Genomic DNA, 20,133 nt, shown 5'->3' on the forward strand with positions numbered 1-20,133 from the left:
AAAGGTTTTTATAATTCTAGGGTTGACCAAGACACTTCAATTTCCAACTGTTAACTTATCATTTTTTTACTTTCTGACTTATTCACAAATACGGCGTTAAAAATGTAATTATGAGAGAAACAATCATGAAAGAAGAAAAAAATTGTTAGTACACTAGACGCAGGTATCTGCCTTGGTGATATGTCCAAGTAAACACTGAGTATACATATATGAAACTCTAAAATACCATCCATCTTCTGGTATAGTCACAGGACACAGGTATCTGCCTTGGTGATATGTCCAAGTAAACACTGAGTATACATATATGAAACTCTAAAATACCATCCATCTTCTGGTAAACAGTCACAGGACACATTGGCTCATGGCTGTCCTATATATAGACCTCCCTGATGTCACAGGCTTAATTAAGACTGATACATTGTCATACATGTACCGTGGGACACTGATCCACAACAAGGTACAAAGGGCCCGCATTGCATCCATGTTGACAAGGCCACCTTGCAAATTACTCAAATATAGTATACGACCTAAGACCACTTTATGCCGGAGGTCAACTATGCTTACAAAAATTTATAATGCTATTTTTCTTTGATGAAATTATTTCACTACAGTGAAAAGTCTAAATATAGTGGCACTGAATTTAGGTTGACAGATTTCCTCATTACGCGGGTTTGTTTCAAATAGGTTACTATGTTTCTTGATGGTGATCTTATCGTGATGGTAATCTTATAACTGTTGTCAATGGGATTGCAAATACATTCTTTGTTCCTCACTTATAAAAACTCACAAATTAGAAAATCTTTTCAATTACAATGGCTTGAATTTCAAATTAATTTTTGGTCAATTCCTTCTTGTTTTACATGCATTTCGATTCTGAAGTTGCTGTAGAACCAAATGTGAGGACTCCAAATGTCCGATATACAGAGAGTGTAAAAAAGCAGTAAATATTGGTATATATAACTCCCACATAATTTGTTATCCCAATATACTTGTAGTACCCTATATCCTTTTTTGATGACATTTTTTATGGTACCTTCCTTTGTATTGCCCAACCCTTTTAAAACACCACTAGTTTACTGGGCGAATGATAACAGTATAACAAGGGTTTAGCTTAAAATGTCTAATAAATTGAATATCCACTTTACTATCATTTTCATTACAAACACATTCATTCTACATCTGAGGTTGATCATGAGGTTTTGATGATGTATCTACATGAATGTCAAAGCAAGCTACCGGTAAATCCCCTTGTCCTCATAAAGGCAAATTGCTTCCTCAAATCACCATGGAGGGACAGCAACAGAACTTAATGGACAAAGCCTGTTTTTGCCAGAGTACACTTCAAAACACTCCAAACCACTCATGTGGACATTTTTATGTGTGATGGAATAAATCTGAGTGCTGCTAATATTTCTGTTACAATATACCCAAAAAACACTAGGCCTTATAGATCATTCTTTGTTGCTGCAGGCTTTGTCCAAGGGCCAAATACTATCCTTTATTTCTCTGATAATGTCAAGGAAACAATTTAATTTTTAATGTAATGATTATGCATTATATTAGAAAAAAATTGCACTGTAAATGGGAAAAAATATAATTTTCTCCTTCTTTCTAATTTCCTGTATCTTTAATTACTGAGAAATGCAGATTCCAAACTTTAGATTCTCTTTTTTTCAAATTGAGAAGTTTAGTTCCTTAAAATTTACTTGAATTTAAGATGGGAACAGCTCCTTTTAGAAGCCTGCAGAGAGGCTGTAGCAAATTTCTGGCATGGTAATTAATATCAAGGCTTAGCATGTTACAGATATAATAATGATGTTAGATAATCTTGTTTACCTCGAACAAGTGACAGTTCATAAATAGATATAATTATCATTGGCCTAGCCTTAAGCTTCCAAATGTGTTCAGATCATGACCACCATCTGATTGTGTCAGACAGCTTTGTAACATAATGAGCTAATGACATTACTGGATAAACTGGCAGGTGTTCTTGCTATCAAATCTATACCATGTATAGCCAGTGCTGATGTTGTACCAGTCAGTAACTGAAATACGTTTATTGCCAAAACCATGGTAACATAACACAATTGTGCTGAAATTTACACTTCATTGTTTTTTTTACATAACCAATGTTATCATTTTCTTCATGTACAATCCACAAAACAAAAGGAGTAACACAGTAAAATAGAAATAGAAATATACCAAAGCATTAAAACATTTGAATTCCAGTTTGATACAGAAAGACAGTAAAAGGAATCAAGGACTAACACCAACAATAAACTGCAACTTCATAAGGAAAGTGTTCTGCAACTTCATAAGGAAAATTATGTTAGACAACTTCAGAAGTAAAACCAACTGTTTAACAAGTTCAGAAGTAAAACCATGATTTCAACTTCAGAAAGCAAACCAAGTGTCCCAAAGAAAGGAAAACCAAGTGTTCAACAAGTTTGTAAGAAAACCATGAGTTTATCCATATCTTTGGAAGGAGAGCCACATGTTTCACAACTTTGGAAGAATAAGCATGACCCTGCACCATGTGTGACATCTTGCAGTTTGAAGTATCCAATACAAAACTATATAAAATGGCTCAGTCTCCATAACACAGCTATATACAAGTGGCTAACAAAGTGTTTCCAATACCATTGATATAAATTTAGATTAACAGTCCTACCAGAGGGAGCAACAGTCTGATCTGATACTGAGGTGGTTTCAATAAGTTGATGTACACATCAGATTTTAGGGCATGGTTCCAATATTGGAAATTTTTCCTGATGCTTCAACCTACCCTACTATGAAATGTAGACCCCTTACCTTTTCATCTTGATTTGGCTATTGTATATTCTGTAGGACCACAGGTTCATAAAAACATAAGTTCTCTTGCACTAATAATCAATAGGTATAACTCCAGTCTTGAAACCTTCCATACCTTTTTACAGCATGAAGATTTTCTGCCAAGTAAGAAGACAAGTCTGGAGATCTTCTACCACCATGGCGATATAGGTTAACCAAACATTATATATACACATGCTAAAGAATGGTGTTGCAAGCAGGCAAAACAATATACTGGCACTTTCTATCATAACACAGTAAACGATTTTGATAGAAAACCAATATTTGCATTTCAATATCCTGTGTCCTGTGACTTTACCAGAAGATGGATGGTATTTTAGAGTTGCATATATGTATACTCAGCGTTTTCTTGGACATATCACCAAGGCAGATACCTGTGTCCAGTGTACTAACAATTGTTTTTTCTTTCATGATTGTGTCTCTCATAATATCATTTTGAACATCATATTTTTTTACCAAATCTCCTATAAAATCTTGAGATGAGAGGCTGATGTACGGTTTATGCAGTTCACTACTTTTTTTAAATATATAGATATCTCCAGAGTGAAATGCATAAGTACATTTGCACTTTGTTTGTAAATCTTGACTTTGTAGAATTAATCCCTGGACAGTTTTAAAACAAAGATGCGAATCCAATTTTCTGATAAAGATGTGAACGCCAAATCCTTTACCATAAATCTGCTGATGCAAGCATGGTAATTAAAGGAAACAAACCGAAAAACCACAGCATCACTGTCAGAACCATTAGCCTGCAGACTGTGGTTACAGCAATTCAAAGGCTAATAAACAATGATCTTGTCCTTAGAGGATAGATGGATAAGCTGACAAGTGCTTAGCTACTGACTGAGCAATTTGTCTTTATAGCTATTGACAGCCAGCCTTGCCCTTACAGCCATGTCTAGGATAGTCACTGTACATAAAGATACAGCCATTGACAGAGCAGTGCCCTTATAGCAGTATAGCCATTGATAGAACAATATAGGTATAGGTATAGCCATTGACTGGATACAGAGAAAGCTACTGACAGAACTATGTGTCTACAGACAAAGCTACTGACAGAACCATGTGTCTACAGACAAAGCTACTGACAGAATCATGTGTCTACAGACAAAGCTACTGACAGAACCATGTGTCTACAGACAAAGCTACTGACAGAATCATGTGTCTACAGACAAAGCTACTGACAGTGCCATGTGTCTACAAAGCTACTGACAGAATCATGTGTCTACAGACAAAGCTACTTACAGTACCATGTGTCTACAGACAAAGCTATTGACAGTACCATGTGTCTTCAGACAAAGCTATTGTCAGTGCCATGTGTCTACAGACAAAGCTACTTACAGTACCATGTGTCTACAGTCAAAGCTATTGACAGAACCATGTGTCTACAGACAAAGCTACTGACAGAATCATGTGTCTACAGACAACGCTATTGACAGATTCATGTGTCTACAGACAAAGCTACTGACAGAATCATGTGTCTACAGACAAAGCTATTGACAGAACCATGTGTCTACAGACAAAGCTATTGACAGTGCCATGTGTCTACAGACAAAGCTACTTACAGTACCATGTGTCTACAGTCAAAGCTATTGACAGAACCATGTGTCTACAGACAAAGCTACTGACAGAACCATGTGTCTACAGACAAAGCTACTGACAGTACCATGTGTCTACAGACAAAGCTACTGACAGAATCATGTGTCTACAGACAAAGCTACTGACAGAACCATGTGTCTACAGACAAAGCTACTGACAGTGCCATGTGACTTCAGACAAAGCTACTGACAGAATCGTGTGTCTACAGACAAAGCTACTTACAGTACCATGTGTCTACAGACAAAGCTATTGACAGTGCCATGTGTCTTCAGACAAAGCTATTGTCAGTGCCATGTGTCTACAGACAAAGCTACTTACAGTACCATGTGTCTACAGTCAAAGCTATTGACAGAACCATGTGTCTACAGACAAAGCTACTGACAGAACCATGTGTCTACAGACAAAGCTACTGACAGTGCCATGTGACTTCAGACAAAGCTACTGACAGAATCGTGTGTCTACAGACAAAGCTACTTACAGTACCATGTGTCTACAGACAAAGCTATTGACAGTGCCATGTGTCTTCAGACAAAGCTATTGTCAGTGCCATGTGTCTACAGACAAAGCTACTTACAGTACCATGTGTCTACAGTCAAAGCTATTGACAGAACCATGTGTCTACAGACAAAGCTACTGACAGAACCATGTGTCTACAGACAAAGCTACTGACAGTACCATGTGTCTACAGACAAAGCTACTGACAGAATCATGTGTCTACAGACAAAGCTACTGACAGAACCATGTGTCTACAGACAAAGCTACTGACAGTGCCATGTGTCTACAGACAAAGCTACTGACAGAATCGTGTGTCTACAGACAAAGCTACTTACAGTACCATGTGTCTACAGACAAAGCTATTGACAGTGCCATGTGTCTTCAGACAAAGCTATTGTCAGTGCCATGTGTCTACAGACAAAGCTACTTACAGTACCATGTGTCTACAGTCAAAGCTATTGACAGAACCATGTGTCTACAGACAAAGCTACTGACAGAACCATGTGTCTACAGACAAAGCTACTGACAGTGCCATGTGTCTTCAGACAAAGCTACTGACAGAATCGTGTGTCTACAGACAAAGCTACTTACAGTACCATGTGTCTACAGACAAAGCTATTGACAGTGCCATGTGTCTTCAGACAAAGCTATTGACAGTGCCATGTGTCTACAGACAAAGCTACTGACAGAATCATGTGTCTACAGACAAAGCTACTGACAAAACCATGTGTCTACAGACAAAGCTATTGACAGTGCCATGTGACTTCAGACAAAGCTATTGACAGAATCATGTGTCTACAGACAAAGCTACTGACAGAACCTTGTGTCTACAGACAAAGCTACTGACAGAACGTGCCATGTTTCTACAGATATAGCTGACAGATCTAGATCTAGAGCCATGTATCCGCAGTATAGCTATTGATAAAACAATGTATATAACGGTATAGCAATTGACTGTCTATAGATATAGCTACTGACCAATCTAGTGTCTACAGACATAGCCACTGACAGAACCATATGTCTACAAATATCAATTTTTGATATAGGCAATTGTATTTATAGATATAGGCAATGTGTTTCATCAATTACTGAGCAATTTGAAAACCTGAACAATAAAGATGGCATAACTAAAAAAAATACCACAAGATGATTTAAGTATCATACATGTATTAATTGACCTACAAGAAATATAATAAATCTTTAAATTAAGTAGGTCTGTGTCAGTCAGTGACTTTAGATGTCAAGGTATGACATACAAAGTCAGGCATACATTTACCACTCTACCTCTCTACTACATTTATATTCTGGCTTATAACCGCTCTGCATTACCGTAATATCTACATTCGAAAGCTTCATTCCTAACAAATACTAAAATTATGCATTTTATACTATCAGCATGAATATGTAATTTTTTGTGTATATATGTTTATTATAAAACTGATCATTTTTAATCTCTGGACATATATACATATTTTGCCTTCATCTTTAATACTTGTGATAAATGTCATCTTATTACCTCTATCTCATCTTCAAGATAATGAAGCCTGTTAAATCTGCAGTTTGGTATTAATCCCATACCTGTAATCTACCTGTATCTGAATAACTAATTCCTCCGTTCTATTTTTAATACTCCTTCACCTGTAATCCTACCTGTATCTGAACATATAATTAATCTGTTCGTCATTACATGTAGCAGCTTCTCCACAATTGTGTTTACGTCAACAAAGGGAAACCAAAAGTAGACTAAATATTCAGTTTAATGCAAATCCTGATGGCCAGATTCTGGCATCTGTTACCAGGTTTGCTGTTCAACAAGGACACATACTAAACCGCTGCATGTATTTTACAGAATATTCCAACTTGGCAACCAATCTATTCATATCTACAGTGTCTACAACTAAAAGGGAGATATACCATCACAAATGTCTTCTTTGGATACAACAAAACCTTCATATTGCGAGAGTAAATTCAGGAATTCAAACAAAATCCGTTAATTATCTATACACTTGGGGAAATTAACTGTTTACAGTTTTGAATCATTTTTTAACCTATTCTTATTATAAGTACGTAATACATCTGAATATCAAACACTTTGATTTTCTGTACTGTATTTTCACAGCTGAAATCATGGCTCACTGGATGGAGATTGTATAGATTGTGAAATGGTTTTCCACTTGTAGATCACTCAACATTCATGGAAAAGGACACTAGGGAAGATTGTTGATGATGATGACGCTGATGATAAAACACTTTTATCTGACAGTAAACAATGAATGGCAGATCCCTAGCAACCATGCATGCTGGATGGACCATCCTCAGTTTTTTTTACAAAGATTGGACAGCCTAAACACTGTGTAAATCAGCTTTTCAATCTCATAGCTGACAAATTTACAAATTAATTTTCAAATTCAAGGATCATTAAACTCAAGCCATTTATACTTTGGCATAGTTTTGTTTTTAATAATTTGATCGAACAAGCTACCTAGCAGAAGGTCTGTGTTTGCCAGCCATCAATGAAGTATATATCCATTCTACCAAGATCAATAAGGTTTGGGATGGACACCAGAGATTACATACGATAGAGCATACATATAGTGATGCAGATATATCTGAAAAGTCCTCACCAGTAGTCTATGGTAAAGCAATGTATATTTTACCATGTTGTATTGCGTACAACTTTATATTTAACATCAGCTATTGATCATAAGGTCTCGTGCAAACCCTTCCAAGGAATGGACATTTTCTGCTGAGGCAGAAATTCTGAAGGAAGAATAAAGAGTTCTTTCTAAACGCAGAAATCAGAGCCGATACATCAGGAATGCTGAAAAAATATCCACAGGACCAATGAACAGTGGGTGATAAAATGTTATATCACTATAGAGTTTCACAGGTGAATGGCCTAGCAATGATCAGGAGGAATAAATCAGTCCCAGTAGATAGATGGGTGGGAGAGATTTGTTCGCTGATCGAGCGCATACAGCTCAAAATGTAGAATTCGAAAATATTTCTGTATAGCTTGGTATTTAAAGTTTACAGATAACCCCTGTTCATACATGGTCTTCAGATTGATATTGTTGGTCTCAAAAACATGGATGTTTGAGTATATAAATTCATAAAGAATCGATAACAATGTTCTGATTGTCATTAAGCCAACCATGCTTTGAATACCTGGGCCTTGGGCTCTCTATAATCAATAGCCCACAGCAAGCCAGTGTATTGGGGCTGTAATAACATCTACAACCCATATAGTCAACCTAGCACTTCACTTTCAAACAAGATCAAATAGCAAGTTATTATATTAATACAGCTGAAATAATAACCAGAGTATCATAATTTTGATTTTGAGAAAACTCCTTAATTCCAAGTTTTTTTCTCTCAAGATTTATCAATTCCCCTGGTTTATGCATAGGGGTTCAGATGTCGGGAACTATAATCAGATGTAGAGTTTGGATGAACCTGGACAGTAGAACAATTTAGTATCAAAGGTTTAAACCATTCTCCAGGATTCACACATGACACATATGTACACCAAAAGAAGCAATTCATGAAAGGTTTGAATAGTTCATTATGAAATTTCAAGGGTGATTGAGTTAGAGTTAACATTGAAATACTGCACTTCCTGACCAACACAGCCAACCCAACACTTGATTTTCAATGTTAAACCTTCACTTAAAAACAAATAAAAAATAAATATTCCTATGTATATGTTGAGAGAAATGTTTACAGAGGATTTGTTTGTGGTGAGTTAGGTCAGGTGTATCAGAGCAAGACATACATAATGTAGTCAGGTTGTGCTTCAGAACATAAAAATACTATTGTAAAACGACGCATATGTACTCGTATAAAATGTAGCATCTGTTTCAGTGTCAACTTACAATTTTCCCCCCTTTTTAAATAATTTAATATTTATAAGGGAAAAATACTAGTAGTAGTGTCTCTGATGTTAATCACCAAGGTTCAGGCAACCAGAACAAATTTCTCTACATGATCATATTCAAAATAGTCAACTATCTTGTTATATATTACCAATAAAACTTCAAATGACAGTTTTTCATTGGCTGTGATCAAATCACCCGATGTTTTGTATGCTGTAAACATGGCCAGATATGTGATCAAATCACCTGATGTTTTGTATGCTGTAAACATGGCCAGATATATGATCAAATGACCTGATGTTTTGTATGCTGTAAACATGGCCAGATATGTGATCAAATCACCTGATGTTTTGTATGCTGTAAACATGGCCAGATATATGATCAAATTACCTGATGTTTTGTATGCTGTACACATGGACAGAAATGTGATCAAATCACCCGATGTTTTGTATGTTGTAAACATGGCCAGATATGTGATCAAAGCACCTGATGTTTTGTATGCTGTAAACGTGGCCAGATCTGTGAACAAATCACCTGATGTTTTGTATGCTGGAAACATGGCCAGATATGTGATCAAAGCACCTGATGTTTTGTATGCTGTAAACGTGGCCAGATCTGTGAACAAATCACCTGATGTTTTGTATGCTGTAAACATGGCCAGATATATGCTAACAGGTAAAGTTCAAGTTTCCTGTTGTTGATGCCATCACCCCATACGTATACAGATAAACATGGAAGTAATACCTAGTCAGGTGACGTGTTGTCATGATAACAGAACACAACTTTGACAATCAGGTGACCTGTTGTCATGATAACAGAACACAACTATGACAATCAGGTGACCTGTTGTCATGATAACAGAACACAACTATGACAATCAGGTGACCTGTTGTCATGATAACAGAACACAACTATGACAATCAGGTGACCTGTTGTCATGATAACAGAACACAACTATGACAATCAGGTGACCTGTTGTCATGATAACAGAACACAACTATGACAATCAGGTGACCTGTTGTCATGATAACAGAACACAACTATGACAATCAGGTGACCTGTTGTCATGATAACAGAACACAACTATGACAATCAGGTGACCTGTTGTCATGATAACAGAACACAACTATGACAATCAGGTGACCTGTTGTCATGATAACAGAACACAACTATGACAATCAGGTGACCTGTTGTCATGATAACAGAACACAACTATGACAATCAGGTGACCTGTTGTCATGATAACAGAACACAACTATGACAATCAGGTGACCTGTTGTCATGATAACAGAACACAACTATGACAATCAGGTGACCTGTTGTCATGATAACAGAACACAACTATGACAATCAGGTGACCTGTTGTCATGATAACAGAACACAACTATGACAATCAGGTGACCTGTTGTCATGATAACAGAACACAACTATGACAATCAGGTGACCTGTTGTCATGATAACAGAACACAACTATGACAATCAGGTGACCTGTTGTCATGATAACAGAACACAACTATGACAATCAGGTGACCTGTTGTCATGATAACAGAACACAACTATGACAATCAGGTGACCTGTTGTCATGATAACAGAACACAACTATGACAATCAGGTGACCTGTTGTCATGATAACAGAACACAACTATGACAATCAGGTGACCTGTTGTCATGATAACAGAACACAACTATGACAATCAGGTGACCTGTTGTCATGATAACAGAACACAACTATGACAATCAGGTGACCTGTTGTCATGATAACAGAACACAACTATGACAATCAGGTGACCTGTTGTCATGATAACAGAACACAACTATGACAATCAGGTGACCTGTTGTCATGATAACAGAACACAACTATGACAATCAGGTGACCTGTTGTCATGATAACAGAACACAACTATGACAATCAGGTGACCTGTTGTCATGATAACAGAACACAACTATGACAATCAGGTGACCTGTTGTCATGATAACAGAACACAACTATGACAATCAGGTGACCTGTTGTCATGATAACAGAACACAACTATGACAATCAGGTGACCTGTTGTCATGATAACAGAACACAACTATGACAATCAGGTGACCTGTTGTCATGATAACAGAACACAACTATGACAATCAGGTGACGCTTTGTCATGATAACAGAACACAACTATGACAATCAGGCGACCTGTTGTCATGATAACAGAACACAACTATGACAAACAATGTATCTAAACATTACCAACTTAACTAGCAACTAAGGGCATGCGATCTACACCTGTCGTGAAATGGCCGAGGCAAAGACCAATAATTCCAAGAAAAAACTGCCAAACATCACAATTTACAAGCACAGCTAACAAACAAGGGTCCAGTACGGTCTAAATCTGCCAGGCCGAGGCAAAGACCTATAACTCCAAGAAAATGAATGCCAAACTATAAGTATTTCTTATGGACATATATGTATATACTTAACTGCTATATCCTAACATATAAACGAAACTGCCATCTGAACATTTTAATTTATGCAAAGAAAAACAGCTGATTATATTTGACACACACTAACATTACATTAATTCTGACGCCAAACTAAGGCTTATAAACTCAAAACAAAAACCGATTTGGCTGATAACTGAAATCTTTGAAAGCTTGCTAATGACCAGTCTGACAGAAAAAAATCTAAACAAGGCCATAGATCACCGATATGGTCCCAATACTAAGGAGAGCATAAACCGTACGGAGGACACACCATTTCAACGCACTCAAAAAGTCCTCAGTGTTCAAGCCAACGTCACCAGTAATAACGATGACATTTTAAGTCTCAGCGAATTGGGAAATGTTCGTTTTTCTTGTTCATTAAAATACAAATCACCTGGTCAAAACTGCTTTTTAGTGAAAGTGCTGGATGGACAATTAAGTTTCTTTTAACTTGTGTCAAGACAAGAGTAGATCTTTAAACAGTTCCGAAAAACATATGAAGGTGTAATTTGGAGGAGTATTGGGAAACAGTATTCTTCCTTGACATACTCAAAGCAATTTAAGCCATACTATTATGTTGATAATAAAATACACCAACAATAGTAAGTATTATGCTCAAAACATTGTCTTCAATATTCATGATTAACGTAAAAGAACATTGCAGTCTGATATCCCAATGGCCTTAAACAGCATTAACCGTAGATCAGAGTAAAAAATTATAGCTCATTCCTACTATTCATGTGGATTATTCTTCATTTGATTCAAATTTCATGGAATTATAAATAAATCATATTGAATCCCTAACAGCAATTTTTGTTTTTACAGTAGTACACTGGTTACAACAAGATCAATTAACCCCATCTTTGTTTACCAATAGTTGGGCGAGCGTGTTACTTAGCATTATTTGTATTTATGTCACCTTTCCAGAAAACTGAGATAACAATTTTTGGAAATTTCAGGTATTTAAATACATATCTTAGTATCAGGACAGCCACACCACCTTTTCCAGGAAAGTGGGATTGTGCAGATTACTGTGGGACTGTGTGGATTACTGTGTCTCCAGGATTTAATCTACAATACGTCCTCACACTACTACATCAGAAGTACATCTACATCTAAGGGATATTATCCACAATACTTTGCTCGACACCAATACTAACCACAAAACCACTGCTCGACATGTTCCCCACCTAAACACTTTATATACTGGAAAAACATGAATTTATCATGTGAAGTCAAATGTGGACAAAGGGCTATCCAATCCTAACGAATCCAACACATTAATAGATGGACTGCCAGGCAAAATTTGTCTAAGTCATTTCCAGGTTAAGATTTGAATCCAACAAAGAATTTCATTAAAAAAAACTACGAAGGCTTGAACACAAAAATCAATCGTAAACAAATTTATTGAAAGCTAATGTCAAGTGTTTTTGCCTCCAAAAGTAAAGCATGTGAAAAAAGTCTGGGAAAGGAAACTGGAATTTGAGAACTGACTGCATATGTCTTTATCTAAAATCAATATTTCAGCGCTAAATGAACGACGGGTTCAAAAACCATGTTACACTCCCATAAGATTGAGGAGTTCAAAAACCTTGTACAACCTTCAAACACGTTTAAAAGCTACTGACACTCTGTGACCTTTAATTTTTAAGTAAACAGGGAAGCGAAGAGAACAACCATGAATGTGTGTAGCTATGGAACCCAAGAGAGGCAAGAAACTCGAAATAAGAGATACAGGATAGGACGCTCAGGGCAGGCAGGGAGATGATTGGAGTAGGGGAGTAGGGGACACAAAGTGTGACTGTTGACTCAGTACAAAAAGCCCCATAGCTACAGGGGCTCAATTTAGGGGAAGTAAAGAGCCCCAAGGAGACAAGGGCTCAAGGGAGGAAAGAAGGTTCTTATCCAAATTAAGTCCCATTTTCCCCTTTCTTTTTTCTCCAACTCTGTAAGTTTTCACCCATTTTCTTATTCTGTTCTATATTCTTTAATAATCTTTTAAAAGCACCACAATGTGTCACTATATTAACCTTTTCACCACTATAGACCATCATGCACTCATCCAGATCAATGCATGGTCTAGTCTACTAAAGTTACATAGGGTTGAAAGGGTTAATGTTCAAGAACAGCACGTTTTAAAATACATTTGTGTCAACCAAATCTTGAATACACTAGAAACTGTATAAACTTAAGCATGATACATTGTACTACCCCTTACATACATTTTATGTATCAATCCTAAATCATGTCTATTTATTCTGAACAAAATGTGTCGTCCCTCTAGTGTATACAATACATTGCATGCCTTATAATATCTATCATTATGTTGTAACATAATTTTTACAAATGAGGGGAGGGGGGGAAGAAAGAGGAAGTTCAACTTTTATTTTCTAGATAATATTATACAATGGTGATATATACCCGACAACTTAAGAGTCACACTCCTTAACAGGAAATCCCCCCCCCCCCCCGCCAAGTGGTGTAAGTATAAGCCAACACAACCTCTGATAACAGCCTTATCATCACCATCACAATAGGATTGGAATTACAGTCTTATTTGTGACCCGCTGTTCTGTGAAGTGAGCAGGTGTGGGTTGGGACAGGTGTACTATATGTCTGCCGGGACTCCCTAGTATCATCCTGTCTTACGCAACACACTGTTCATCTGATGATGCTCTGCTTACACGAACAACGACACAAGAAATCTCCACTATTCAAATGAAGCTAGACATGTGTTAAACGTTTTATATGAGAGATCGCGCCACTGAAAACTCAAGATGAGGTCATTATAAAGACTCCAGTTCCACTTAGTCCTTTTTGATATGTTAAGCCCATTCCATTGAGAAATCCTGAATTACTCTCGAATTGTTTCTATTACTTCTGGTCCCCACTTCTTTTGTACCGATCAAAATAACTCTTTATGTACCTATCCAAATATAACACTGCCAATAGCAGTTACTGGATTGCCTATATATAAGCTATATTGTGTAATGAGATTGACATGTAATTGGACTGATATGGTTTAAGCTAGGCTGAGGCTATACATCTTAATTACATAAACGCTGACAAACGCAATCTCGCATGCGGATAGAGTGGGTTTATGATTAAGAATTTGGATAATTTCTTCCCTGTTATGAATCTTTTCATAAAATCCGAAGGTAGATAGACTTGGTGTTTTGATAATCTAATTCAAAATCCTCTACACAAAACTTCATCATTACTATTATAATGGGCACATGTACTAAGAATTTCGCTGGACTTCAAAAGATAAAAGATCAATTGGAGCCAAAGGTACATTATGATCAGTATAACCATGGTTTACCTTAACTTTTGCGGCTAAATTATATTTCACTTCTACATTACTGGAACTTGTAGAATTTCTGGAACTTGTAAAACTTCAAACGAAGCTGTAAGCATGATTCAGAAAACAAATTACCACAAAACCTTCTAGGTTCCCGAGAAAGACCACAACCCTGTATCATCAAATACAGCCGAACATGTGTTAATTTTGTGCTTCATTAACTTTTTCCACAGGCTGTTTCAGAGAGCAAGATTACTTTGCATGAACTATATTTTACCTCGGGGCAAAGAAGTGGTAATTAAAAGTATGCTATAAATTCCTACATCTAACTTAACATTCTAATATAATTATCAGATAATGAAACACAAAACAATCCATCACCGTATGGTTAGCTTGCACCACAGTATATCAATTTAATATCTTCTTATATGTAAACTTCATAGCAAACTCACTTCGGCTAAATCAAAGTAATAGGAAAGCAACAAAACAACACCTGTTTTTATACACTTGAAGGAAACAAAATGAATTTGATTACTTGAGTTTGAAAGGATTTTTACTGTCTGAAGTTTTCCCCATCTATGTCCAGATGTATAAGGGCAGGGCATACATTGACTTGGCCTTGTAAGTATATATTACATACAACTCAGAAACACAATTTCAGGAAAAATGTCCAAATTTATATTCCTTACAAAACTCTTTTATCAATTTGAAATAATAACAAGATATTCTGTATTGAAATATAAAAGAACTTGGTTTAATATTTTCATATTTTTTTTTACAAGTGCCTGGAAAAAGCCTTAAGGTATATATATATACATGCATACTAAACCAACACTTGGAAATGCACCAGGAAACCCATTTTTACTGTACCGGTGATAATCCTGTTATCTGGTAAAGCAGAACTGTGGCAAGGAAAGCAGGAAGCCACAACACTTGACACTGAAGACTATGTCAAATCTCCCACCCTTCCATACAGAACACACCCAGTCAAAAGGAGATTTCACAGCCCGTTATATCAACACTTTGAAGGAAAATAGCCAACTACTGCACCTTTCAAATCACATTTCATTAGCGGGAAATATTTGAACATTTCACTATTAATATACTTATACAAATTGTTGACAAAAATCCAAAACACTAAGCAATCGATGAACAGGAAATCAATGCTCGATTGTAGCATTATACGGACATAAATGCTCAAAATTCTAACTGAAGATCAACTTCGTAAAAAGATCTAATAATCCAACCTAAGAAGGCATAGGTTCCATGATCACAGATTAATTAATACTTCCTAAAACCGGTAAAACTTTGAATTATCAACAGAATCATGTGTAGTTGAACATCTCTTCTATCTTGTAAAAGGTTCTATTTCTGTCATGGCAAATGTTGACCTTGCAAATGGTTTAACCCTTTCACCACTGTAGACCATAATGGACTCACCCAGATCAATGCATGGTAGAGCCTACTAAAGTTACATAGGGGTGAACGGGTTAATACTGGTTCAAATGTGTCAAGGTAACATTTAGTCTATGTGGATTCTACCACTGAAATGTTAACCTTGAGAATGGTAGAAACTCTGCCAAAATAAACAACAGCCACAGTTACTACTAATCCATCTGTCCACAAATTCTGACGAACTATTTGTCCTTATTTGTCTATGCTTGATATTTGGGGCATCTGTACCTGCACAGTGTTTGATGTGGATATATCAATTTGACCAACGGCTTATCCAGTGACTTCTCTGTATTGACATTAGAAGGGCAACATTTGCATTGTTGTCCGACACTTACATACAGCCTTGTCTGGTCAACCCATTCGTGTATACGTATCATACCCTAGTACATGTGATTGTGTACAAGTGAAACTTGTGATATATATGATAAACTAATCATACCTAGATAAAGTATGGCCCTAGATAATACTCAGACAATGATAAACAGCCATAATTAATATTTACCCATAACTGCAATTTACAACTCAAGGTGATGGTCACATTGCAATTACCTTACACATATCATGTGATCTATCATGTCATCATGTGGTATGTTTTATCAAATGATATTTCATGTGACTTTCAATCAATTTAGCAGGTATGTTATATGTAATATGTTTTAAAAATGTGTCTATTTTCATGACTCCAATTCAAATGCCTGAATGTCAATCATCTACGAAATTATTTCAAAGATATTACGATACTCCAAGCCCTAATTCTTATAACATCATACCTTATATATGTTTATTGTTTTTTTTGTGTCAGGCTGTGTCAGGCACAAGTTGATACACCCCAACCATTTTGTGTTTTATTCTAATAAATGATCTGAAACAAATTTGTTCGCTGAGAAAACTTTGTTTTGCAATGTACCTGAACTGTCACAAATTACAATTCTTCTTTCAAACAAATCATTAACTTTGGAAGCAAATTTTATAAAGGAATCATAAAATATGAGCAATCATTAAAAAACAAATTCCCCCCCCCGCCCCCCCCCCCCCCACAAGAACAATAAACATCTATATGCAAACCAAAGGCAATGTGCAAGAGTAGCCCTTTCTGAATAGCAAAACAATACACAATTTAGAAAATTGCACCTATCTACCTGAGTTGTCAGTTTTCACCTGAGTCCTCGTGGATATTAACAAAACGGTAAAGCTGACTTAAGTGTTATTATGATAGCAGGACTCTCTATCCGTTGTCACACCTCTGACAATTATACCATATTAGACTTGTAAGCCACTTAAGTGGAAAGCAGGGAATTGGTTACAATGTAATAAACTGATGGATCAAATTCAGCAAAGCTTCATAGCTTAATTACAAGTCAAGTTATAATACGTACGTTCAACTTGATTTTGATAGAAAGTGCTCTGGTGAAAAATAACAAAAAAATTCACCCTACTCTTGAAATATTACTACCCCAACATGAAACCAAGAAAATACTCTCTATCCCAACATGTACCAGTATAGAGGTTTGGTCTTTACTTTCAGTAATCAAGGAAATACCCAAGAATCAGTTAAACATTTAAATGTAACACAGCCCTGCTCATATTTCAATATAGACTTCTTTGATATAGGAACTGTTTCTATTTTTTCAAAATTATCACCTTTTCTGATATTCTGGCCTCGATTGGAATATCGTTCACCACATAATTCTTTTTTCTGATTTAGAGTGACGAGAAAAGATCCATACCTTTTATTACAAAAAATAGTTCATCATTTACTAAACAATTAATCACCATCATCCCTAGTCACAGGATCATGTCACCAGGTTCATCATGAACACAAGGAAAACTTTCAATGATCACCTCATGAACGTACCACCACCACTAGGACATTAACACTGACCACAAACACAGTATTCAATAGTCTGATAGGTCACCAAGTGGTTTACAAGTGGTATACAAGTGATATAACTCTGCCCTAGCCTGGTACCAGCTACTCACTGTGATGAAACAACCAAATGATACAGGAAGTATTTTCAAATACAACATCAACTGTCTAGACCAATGTTTGAGTAATCATGGTCCCAATAATTACTGCAATTAGTCAATAAGTAGGAAAATATTCCAACTTTAATGCTGATACTGTCTAAACTGAATCATGAACTATCAAGAAACCAACGTAAACCAGACCTCTCCAAGAAAGTAGCCTGCAACTCTGCAATCCAAAAATCTGCATTTCTCCTACCCACTTTGAACAACTGGAGTTTATAGAAGCAACCCCCTATAGAGGTCATCCTAGGTATTGTTATACACAGGTAGATACCACTGTCCAGTACAACACACTTGAGACCCCCTGTAGAGGTCATCCTAGGTATTGTTATACACAGGTAGATACCACTGTCCAGTACAACACACTTGAGCAGTAAAATCTGCACTAACTATATGCAGTCTGGACAGTAAAACATGATAATGAACTCTACGATGAATGAGGAGATGTCACCTAAGGCCTACAGCCCAGCATAAACACACACTAACGATTAAATCAAGATGGATGAGAAGAAACATAATACAACAGCTGCAACGACATTTTATCCATGCGGGTAACAAAGTGTGCACCACTTTATTGCATTCACTTAATTAAATATCAGCACAAAACAGTATAATGTAATTTATGATATTATATCAGTTACAGTGCTTAACCATCATGGTATAATACACATAAAATCAGCCAGGTGTTTGAATGTACAGGGCTACAACAATGATTGTTAGATTGGATACCTAGACTTCTATTGTATGGTTGACATTCATGAAAGTAAATATACATCTAAGATAATATGATTTAAAATTATAGCAGGTTAAGTAATATTTTCGCACTTACCATAGATTAATGACGAACAGCATACCTGTCGTCATTTTGAATGTAGCTCCAATTTTCAACATGTGTTGAAAAACTCTGGTAAAGTAATAACCAGTCCTGTATGTTTTGAAAATTTAACATAAAAGTGTTCCCATTCACAAGTCTGCTTTACACAGGTACTTATGTACAATGATTACAGCAGCTTCACAGCAACGAAGACACTGTTGTAAAATGACCATAAGTAGCACAGGTTCACAAGGCATTCAGTGATTATATTCTGTTGTTATGGTCAACCGCTAGCGTGAAGCCACAGGTATGCTGCATCACAGTTGTTACCTAAGACATGTGCCGGTGATAACAGTTGATTCTGATACTGACCCCTACAGCAGGTGTATCCCATCCAATGGATAATACATTTATCACTAGTGTCCACTGATCAAAACATCACATGCTCTGATAAAGCAGAAATCTAATCTGTATATATACTAAGCTAGACATCAGTGTTGGTCAAAGAAATTAGAAATGAAAGTGTTTCAGGAACAGAAAACAGAGTGACAATGTACAAACATCCGTGAACAGAATTGTAGCTAAATCAATCTTTTCCAATTTATCGATGATGTCAGTGCTGTCAATAACCTGCATTTGTCATCACGAACCACACTTATAAACATGGGTAAATAAACCTGACTCATTGTGCCGCCAAATGAAAGCACATGGTGTGTATATACACAAACAGCAGGCTTAGTGGAAAGGAGGATATGGGTCGGTTCAAACCCTACTCTGTCATTGGTTCATAAAGGTGGGCAGGTTGTATTCAAATTGCCCAGATAAGACTATATGTACATTGTCATTTGTCATGGTCACATATCTATTTATAGATCCAACCTAACGCTGCTGTCAATGAACTTTGAACTCAGGTACTTCACAAGTCAGTTGTATAAAGTAAACGAAACACAACTATACCAATTCAGTATTAAATAGTAAAGCAAAGGCGACAAAGGACTAGGTTTTAACTGGACTGACAGTGGATGTGACACAACTGTTGTTGCCTTAGTTTTAAATAGGTGGCAAAGAAGACACTTGTACGATACATTTATAAACTTAACTTGTTAATGAAAGAAACACGCATATGTCATAGATTTAAATACTTAGTGAAGGAGACACATATATAGCAATAGCTATACACATCATTAGCATAAGAGACAAATTATGGCATTATTATTAAATAGTTAGCAAAGGTGACACACATTATAAACATT

At 36.3% G+C, this 20,133-nt stretch overlaps 1 protein-coding gene across 4 annotated transcripts in view; it reads right to left on the minus strand.

Annotated features, from left to right (window-relative positions):
- LOC110447837 (MOB kinase activator 2-like) overlaps nucleotides 1-20,133 on the minus strand; it is a 63,732-nt gene that overhangs the window by 16,887 nt on the left and 26,712 nt on the right. The window contains exon 1 of one of the 4 annotated variants that reach the window (XM_021493778.1): nucleotides 18,896-19,592. The exons of the other annotated variants lie outside the window; for them this stretch is intronic. Within the exon in view, the coding sequence (XP_021349453.1) occupies nucleotides 18,896-18,957 (62 nt within the window). The 5' untranslated portion in view covers nucleotides 18,958-19,592. Of the gene's footprint in view, nucleotides 1-18,895; nucleotides 19,593-20,133 lie in introns of those variants that run through there. 4 annotated transcript variants of the gene reach the window in all.

This window comes from Mizuhopecten yessoensis, unplaced genomic scaffold (genome assembly GCF_002113885.1).
Source record: "Mizuhopecten yessoensis strain PY_sf001 unplaced genomic scaffold, ASM211388v2 scaffold3627, whole genome shotgun sequence".
In the NCBI taxonomy this organism is placed as follows: domain Eukaryota; kingdom Metazoa; phylum Mollusca; class Bivalvia; order Pectinida; family Pectinidae; genus Mizuhopecten; species Mizuhopecten yessoensis.